Genomic DNA, 8,705 nt, shown 5'->3' with positions numbered 1-8,705 from the left:
TGTTTCCTTTGGAACCGGTTGACGAACTCACGCAGTAGCTCATCGTCTCTTTGGATTATACGGAAAATATCGGCCTTTCGAGCCTGTACCTTTTTGGCACCGGCGTGGACCTTGATGAAGTCATCGGCGAGCATTTCGAAGGAGGTGATCGAATGCTTGGGTAGATGGTCGTACCACGTCAATGCTCCTTTTGACAGAGTTTCCCCAAACTTCTTCAGCAGTACCGATTCAATTTCGTCCTCCTCCATATCATTACCTTTTATGGTGCATGTGTACGAGGTCACGTGCTCGTGCGGGTCCGTCGTGCAGTCATATTTCTGGATATCCGGCATTTTAAATCTCTTCGGGATTAATTTCGGGGCCGCCCTCGGAGGAAAAGGCCTTTGGATGTACCTCTTTGAATCCGGCCCCTTCAGTAAAGGCGGAGGCCCCGAGATTTGATCCACCCGAGAGTTGTACGTTTCGACCCTCTTCTCGGTCGTGTCTACCCGTTTTGCTAGAGTTTCGAGCATTTTTAGAACCTCGGTCGAAGATCCATCTCCGGATCCATTGCTCTCAATGACACGTGCCTCCTCTCTTCTGGGTTCAACAACACCGCTCGTTTTTTCCGGGGTCGTTGTATCCCCTTCGTTCTGCAACCGGGCTATTGCGATTCCCTGCTCGGCAATCGCCGCTCTTTGCTGCTGCAACATTTCAAAAGTTAAACGTAGGTCAATATTATCATTGGGTGTACCCGGTTCTTTCCGATCCTGTGCCCGGGACAGAGTAACAGAATGGTGGGTATTTAGAGGATCAGTGGCCGGTAAAGTGGCATTCTCCTGGTCTACGGTGTTTCGTTGGTTGAGGCCCTCCCTCGAATTAACGAGGTTAGGATCAGATGGGTTTGGTGGTCCTCGTGGACCGCTTCCTTCGTTTTCGGCCACGATTTCGTTGTTGTTAACGTGACCGGATTGCCCACTGTCAGCCATTTAGTCCGTTTTTCCGAATACTAACGGAAGGTGTTTTTGATTTAGATGGGTAAGGTAGAGATCAAGACAAAAGGCCACTATTATCCTAGCCCCACGGTGGGCGCCAAACTGTTTACCCCGAATTTGGATAATCAATTAAATTTGTGAGTAAGGAAGCCAACCCTCATAAAGGAGAGGGATGAGCTCTATTTATAGTGCTGCCTCCATGGGCTTCATTCAATACTAATTATTAAAAAATAAGAGAAAGGACAACTCTGAGTGGGTTAGGTTGGCCGTACTGTCTGACACACGCATGGTGGGTGGTTGACCATGGCAGGACGCTACCGACGCGTGGCTCACGCGCAACGGCTCTACCGGACCAATGGCCACGGATATTCGGACTAACGGCCCCGACCGACCCGATGATGAAGAAATTGGACCAAACGGTGCCCCTGCTCAGCTCCGGTTCGAGCGTTCCTCCGGTTCAGAATGAAAATCTTCACCTATGTTCTTGTAACCTTCTTCCTTCGGTCCCTCGTCTCACCGGTTTGACTCATATCCGATTACCGTATACAACTACTATAATTGGGATGCACTGAAAGGAATTGGAACCTTAGCTTACTCATGATTGACAAAGCTACCGAAACTAAATCCAGGCCTTACTTTGCAAAGGTAAAGGTAGAGGCATACTTGGAAATACAGAGAAAAAAATCAGTTTGGGTTGGCATCAGAAGTGTGGAGGGAGCAGAGTAATCAGGTTTTTGGCATGTTCCTGAATACAACTTCAAATGCAAATACCAAGGTCATTCTGAGGATCGATGCTTGAGAAACAGGAGGCTAGGGTGGACAACAAGAAGAATGAAGCTTCAAAGAATAAGGCACCTAATAATTCAAAGTCGCTCCAAAATGCTTGTAAGAATAATGATCCAAAAGCTAGTAATAACACCTTTCCTAAGGCTAGTAATGTCGCTATTGGTGAAGAAAAGAACTTCATCGAAAAGAATACTAATGGAGATGGTAAACAGAGGCACAAAGACAAAAGGGCATAAAGACAGAAGATTTAAAGCGTCTCAAAGCAGAGCAAATGAAGTGGACTGTTAGACACAAAGCTACAAGGTTGATGTGCATAAACAATCCTAAGAAAATGAGGAAATACAGAAGCTTATAACTGATGAGGCAGGTGGGGATGCTGTTAATTGGCAAAAGGAGCAACCTCAAGAAGATCTAAACTGCTAGTAGGCTTGAAACTTTAAACCTACTGGCTAAGAACTCTTTCAGTTGCTAAATGATGAAAATGATAGGGGAGAGATTTACTGTTTTCCCTGCATTTTATATGCAAATTTGAATGAGTGCCGCAGGCCATGTGAATGAGATTTTTTGTTTGGGCTATAGTATTAGTCGTGAGTTACCTGCCTTATCCGCGGTTTCTCGAAGTATCTCTATGATTTTCTTTTAGTTATTTAGACAGTTGTCTTATAATGTTAACTTTTAGTAGTAAATAAGATTATACTACCATGTCCTGTTAGCTTCCGCAGTATATTTGTGACTTATCTTTTTTCAGATGTTATACTATCATCTCATTAGGCCAAATAACTATTTATGGTTTGCGTTATTTGATTTATGATTGTGGTTTGCTCGACATAGAGGATGTTTGGTGCCGGTCACTCAGCTTGGATAAAATGGACCATGATAGAATTGGGTTGTTATTACTTTTAAAATTATTATCAAGGGCCTAACTTACAGATTTGAGAAGATATAAATGGTTCGCGACGTGTTTCAACCATCTTACTGCAAGTAATGATAATGCGGAATAAGTCGATGTACAGATACAACTATGTAATAAGAGATTACCTCTAATCCCTTCCCCAACAATCATTCAACAATTGCAAACCCCTTCAAGTTAACTAACTTGAAGCAAATTGGATCTCACGCGAATACCTCTCAAACACTTTTCAATTATAAGCATAATAAGGTTATAGCTTAACGCCTAATACAATGAAAATAGAATATAATGGACATATAAAACTTTGACAACTTGTTCAGGAACAGGTATCTAGCTCGTTTACCTGTACATTCCTTGCTCAAACTTTCACAAATATTGGTGACTGCTTGCAATATGCTCTCAAGATCTATATATATAAAGTGTGTAATATACCTCAATAAAATTATTACTATGTTTTTATAGGTAGGTTCAATAATTAGCAAAAGCAGTCCAAACCAAATAATAAAACGTCTTCTTAGGCCTCATTTGTTTGCACTTAATGGAGGTCTGAATCTGAATGGTTCAGACCTTAGGCCATTAAGTGCATTTGTTTACATTAAGATCTAAACACTTATTTGATCTGAATAGGTCTTAATCATAAAGATCTTGAACAAAGTCTTAATATCATTAAAAGGTATTTTGTATATATAATTTTTACCACCTGCTCCACCCCACCCCTACTCCACCATCCAAGCCCCCACCCAATCCCCCACCTACCTCCCCTCACAACTCACCCACTACACCCCATCCCCCAACCCCACTTACCTACCACCCATCATCCCACCACTCCAAAACCCACCCACTACCACCACCCAACACCCACCCCATTTACCACTTCCACCCTACCCCCACCCTTCGCCTACCTTACCCCCAACCACCCACACCTCACCCTACCTGTCGACCCAACACTGCAATTTTATTTCAGTAAATAATCACTTTTTAATTCTTTATAGCATAGTACATTTTTCATGTATCAATCACCTTAATTGCATATCATACTTTTATTTATATGTATATTAGTTATATTTTAATATAGTATGTCAGTACAGAAAAGCCGGTAGAGTTTATTGCAAACACAGTTAATTCAAAGGCATTTCAAAATTTACTTTATACTGATTATCCGACTATTGCTCAATGTAAGATTAAATTATTGCTCAATGTAAGATTAAATTTTATCTACCCCGCTTACTATTTCACCTACCTCATCTTTATCTCTCCCCTAATTTTTCTTGATTAATTACTTGAAGAAACCCAGCCACATCCTTGCCAAAATTATTCATATAGCGTTATTAATTGAAGTCCAAGTAAAAATCAAACTCCTACTCAAGATGAAAAGTAACTCTTTCGCCTCAAGTCAAATATTTAGCCTACCAGCTGGTTCTTCATATGTTCCACCTATGTCACATTTCAACCAAGTATAATTTTACTTCTTATTTATCACAGACCTAGAATTCAATGGTCTTGGGTGCTCACCTTAAAATCAACAAAAACTATATTTCTTTGAATAGGATTTGAACTCGGCTCCTCCATGGCTTAGCCTAAAGCATATAGCCTTTTAACCAAAGCACCAAGATCTTCTATTGCTTCCTAGGTGTTATTTATTATTTTATGCCAAAACTTCAATATTTTCTATATGTCTACATAGAGTATCCGCCACGATTAATGGTGCTTGAGCACAAAAAATTAACATATGGGTCCGCCCCTGATCACAGTCCATAATCACAAGCGCAAAAACTCATTTTGTTTGTTAATTATCAAAAACTCCACATATCTCAACGATCCTGCAATAAGCTTTTGTCAAAAACATCTTACATAAATGGAATCATTGAAAGAAAGCCCCCAAAACAGAACAAGATTCCCAGAAAGCAAAGTAGTTACATATCTCAGAACAGCAAAGATTTAAAAATTCAAATGAAAAAAGGTAAAGCTAGCTTCTTGATGATTTGTGAATTCTTCTCTTGCAATTCCTATTCATTTCTCTCATTGAAAGATTTTTGCAAATCCGATTCACTTCTCCGATTGAACGACCATTCTCGAATGGTGGATAAAAGTGGCTTCCACGATCGCGATTTATTTGATCTTTCTTCAATTCTGGTCGATGTTACAACTTCATTTTCTGATTCAACCATTAAGTTAGTTGAAGACTGCCTCTTCTTTGACTTATTTTTGGTTGCACCTTTTTTGGCTATGCAACTTAGCTTTCTAGCTATTGGAACCAAATCCATAGGAGAAACACTTGACTGAAATAAGGAACGAGGCAACAAGTAGTAAACATGACCTTGTTCTAACATGGTATCGGGCTTTATAGGCTTTGAGGTAGCGGATAAAAGTTGGGCATGTGTGAAGACAAAGTTCTTTTGGGATTTTCCCATGAGTTCTTGTACGCTAATAGGATGATCAAAATCCTCAACATGACCATTTAAATGTATTACTCTAATAGTCATCAAAATATCAGAGGATTTGGGAGAAAAACAACAATACATCTTTGGTCTGTTAAAAAAAATATATATTGTTGACAGACTACAGCAAGGGAGCCAGGTTCGTTTTTTTGAAAGAAAAAAAACACTTTCTGTAGAGATAGTAATTATTTTCATACCAAATACACTAGAGTTTAAGTCAGCTTGGTCTGTTAAATAAAAAAAGGTTGGTTTGGTAAGCTACTATTGGTGACAAGATATGCCGTAGTCTTGGGGTTTGGTGCAGTCAAGAGAATACATACAAAAATGCAATCATTATCGGAATCCGCGACTTAAGTAACACAAAAAATAAAAAGTTGAACCAAACTAGTACAAAAAAAAAAAAGAACATAAGTAGTATTCACGCACGAAATTCGTGCGTGAAAGGACCAAACTGCAAAATTGCAGATGCGGCCTTTCACGCACGAAATTCGTGCGTGAATGGGTCAACATATATTGACCCCATCTTCCCCACCAGCGACTGCTCCCTTCCCCACCCCCATTAAACCCCGTTCCAGTGGTCCCACCCCTCTTAAAACGATAATTTCGTGTTATTTTTCAATCCAAAACTCAATATTCTTGGTATATTGAAGTGTAGGAACAAGTTTCTAAGGTTGGATTTCGGAATAGAGCGGCGTATAACATATTTCAAAAACTCAAAAAAAGCTTCAATCTAGGTATTTCACTATGAATTTTCTATTACATTATTAAATATATTATTATCCTAAGCATGATCATTGTATAACTGTGGTGCATTACCCTTTTTTTTTTTTTTTTTTTTTTTTTTTTTTTTGCGTTTTTGGGCAGTCCGTGCACTGTTGGGACTGCCCATTTTTTCATTTTTTTTTATTTGTTTATCTATTGTTAATTATTTAATTATTTATTGCTTGTTTATTTAGTATTTGTTAATTGTTGGATTAGCGACTTAAGTATTTGTTAATTGTTGGATTAGCGACTTAAGTATTTATTAATTGTTAGACTGGCTAATTATTTATTTTGTTTTTGTTAAGCCAATTGTTTATTTGTTAATAATTTCTTAATTGTTTCATTAGTTAATTAATTGTTTATTTGTTAAATATACGATAATAATTTATTAATTTTTTTATTAGTTACTTAATTGTTTATTTATTAAATATGTGATAATAACTTGTTAATTATTTGATTAGTTAGTTATTTGTTTATTTATTTATTATTTATACTAATTGTATGCTAACTAATTGTTAATTATTTGACTTATCTTTATACTTTAGGAATGAAAACCGTTAGTTTAGGATTCTTAACCCGTAGCTTAGGATTGAAAACCCTTAATATAATTTTCTATAAAAGATTACATAACTAATATTACTTGTTAATGATTTATTTAAAATACGTAAAACAGATGGGTCACCACAATCTTTAATAAAATATTCGATAAAAGATTACATAACTAATACTAATACTACTTGTTAATGATTTATTTAAAATGCGTAAAATAGATGGATCACCACCCTCTTGATCCGGGGCCCTTCGACCGAGAGTTACTGTATCTTCAGCCCGAGCATAGGTCGCAACATATATGGACATCCGACCTGCAGCCTGAGTCTCAGGTCCGTACCCGGTTAGGGGACTCAGCATGGGAGATCTTAGCTGCTCGCCCACCACATCCTCGTGTCCTGGATATACTACGTCGGGGCGGTATCTACCGGTGCGTCGAAGTTGGTCGGGTACAGCACGATAGGTCGCTAGTGACGGCATTGATTGAGAGGTGGCGACCGGAGATGCACACATTTCATCTCCGCACCGGTGAGGCTACCATTACCCTTCAGGATGTGGAGGTCATTTATGGGCTACAAGTTGATGGACGCCCATTGTATATTGAGGAGCCTCCTGTGCTGCCGCCTTACCGGGGTGAGTTGATTAGGCTCACCGGTTTCGCGGCTATGGATGGTCATATTTCTGGCTAGAGTCAGCTTTTGTTGTCGGCCCTTTACGCTCACTTGCGCCTCACAGACATGCAGCATCCGATTGGAGAGGACACGCCTCAGGCTGATGTTGATCGACGTGCGCGTCTATACCTACTCATCATATTCGGGGCCATCCTATTCCCGAACACTTCGGGTTCGCATATGAGCTTGAGGTATCTTCGGTATATCGACGATCTCGCCGAGATAGGATGTTATAGTTGGGGCGCTGCTGTGCTGGGCTACATGTATCGAGGATTATGCCGATGTTCTATGGGCACGAGGGTAGAGGTCCCTGCATTTTGCTCGCTTCTTCAGGTAATATATTTAAGTGTGTGTAATTATACACAAAATATATTTATTTAAAACGACGACTGATAATTTTTTTTTTAATTGACTATATTAGATATGGGTGTGGACTAGGTTGAGACCTTTTCAGCCCATACCAGCTGACCCTCCCGCTGACTATCTTACTGTCCCGATGCCATACGCGCGGAGATGGTCGCGAGGCGTACGCCGACGTGTAGAGACGCACCACAGCCTTCTCCCGTTTAGGGATCAGCTAGACCGCATGACGGCGCAGACGGTATGTTCATATTTTGGATTCACACGCTAGACCACATAACTACTATTTTAGTCTTTTGTTGTTAACTAGTTCAATTCTTTTTACAGGCTTTTATATGGACGCCGTATGATCATATTTTGGATGAGCTGCCGGCGTTTTGTAGGGCTGGTCAGCACATGTGGATGTCGCGGTGTCCATTGATACATATGAATATCGTTGAGTATCACGCGCCCGACCGCGTGTTACGGCAGTTTGGGTATGTACAGAATATACCCGTGGCTACGGTTTGAGAGCATGACCACTATGCGAGGGACGAGCGTGCGGGCGTCGATGATGCATGGCGACTCCATATGCAGCAGCAGGTCCAGAGTTGGGATGTGAGGATGGCGAGCCTAGCGGTGGTCGGACATGACACTCCCATCCATGTGTACATGGAGTGGTACATGCGGATCACTCGCATCATTATTGGCAACCCCTCTAGGCGTCGTCCAGATGGCCTGGGATATGTAGCTCTTGCAGGAGCGTACGAGGCGCTGGTAAGTTTTATTAGTCTTAAACTTAAACCATCGTCTTATGTACTACTTTACAAATTTATTCAATTGTTAATATTGACAAACACGTGCATAACGTTTATGAGGCAACAAGAACGTGCACTTGTGGTAAGTGGCAAACGTATCACATGCCGTGTTCTCATGCTGTCAAGTGCTTCGAGAGAATGAGAAAAACGGTAACAAGTTATGTGGCGGGGGAATACAAGGTCCACAGTTACCTTAGAGCATATTCCGGTCAATTCCACCCACTTGGTAATGAAGCTTATTGGCCAAACGAGCCGTTTTCGATGGTTGCTAACAAGGATTACATTAGGAAATTGGGCATTAACTCACGAAGTCGTAGACCCAATCAAATGGATGTTAGTGAAAGAACTTATTCTCGCAAGTGCTCTACCTGTAAGCAATATGGCCATGACAAGCGTTCCTGTGGGCAACAAGGTCGTGGTAGTACAAGCACCTCTCGAAGTAATAGAGTCTCTAGAAC

The 8,705-nt window shown here is 40.4% G+C and overlaps 1 protein-coding gene across 1 annotated transcript; it reads left to right on the top strand.

The window, feature by feature from the left end:
- The first annotated feature begins 6,439 nt into the window (after nucleotides 1-6,439).
- Nucleotides 6,440-8,161, top strand: LOC132638524 (serine/threonine-protein phosphatase 7 long form homolog). Its single transcript, XM_060355370.1, has 3 exons — nucleotides 6,440-7,423; nucleotides 7,512-7,691; nucleotides 7,778-8,161. The coding sequence occupies exons 1-3, from the start codon at nucleotides 7,157-7,159 to the stop codon at nucleotides 7,958-7,960; spliced, it is 630 nt and encodes a 209-aa protein (XP_060211353.1). The 5' UTR covers nucleotides 6,440-7,156; the 3' UTR covers nucleotides 7,961-8,161.
- Nucleotides 8,162-8,705: the final 544 nt, after the last annotated feature.

This window comes from Lycium barbarum, chromosome 4 (assembly GCF_019175385.1).
Source record: "Lycium barbarum isolate Lr01 chromosome 4, ASM1917538v2, whole genome shotgun sequence".
Lineage (NCBI taxonomy): Eukaryota > Viridiplantae > Streptophyta > Magnoliopsida > Solanales > Solanaceae > Lycium > Lycium barbarum.
The sequence above is the reverse complement of the archived record's forward strand: the minus strand, read 5'-3'. Positions and strand labels throughout refer to the sequence as shown.

Excerpts from the sequence above, each read along its gene's own strand:
- LOC132638524 (XM_060355370.1), top strand. The coding sequence starts at position 7,157 with ATGCAGCATCCGATTGGAGAGGACACGCCTCAGGCTGATGTTGATCGA. Across the intron at positions 7,424-7,511 it reads CATTTTGCTCGCTTCTTCAG|ATATGGGTGTGGACTAGGTT; the intron begins GTAATATATTTA and ends TGACTATATTAG. Across the intron at positions 7,692-7,777 it reads ACCGCATGACGGCGCAGACG|GCTTTTATATGGACGCCGTA; the intron begins GTATGTTCATAT and ends TTCTTTTTACAG.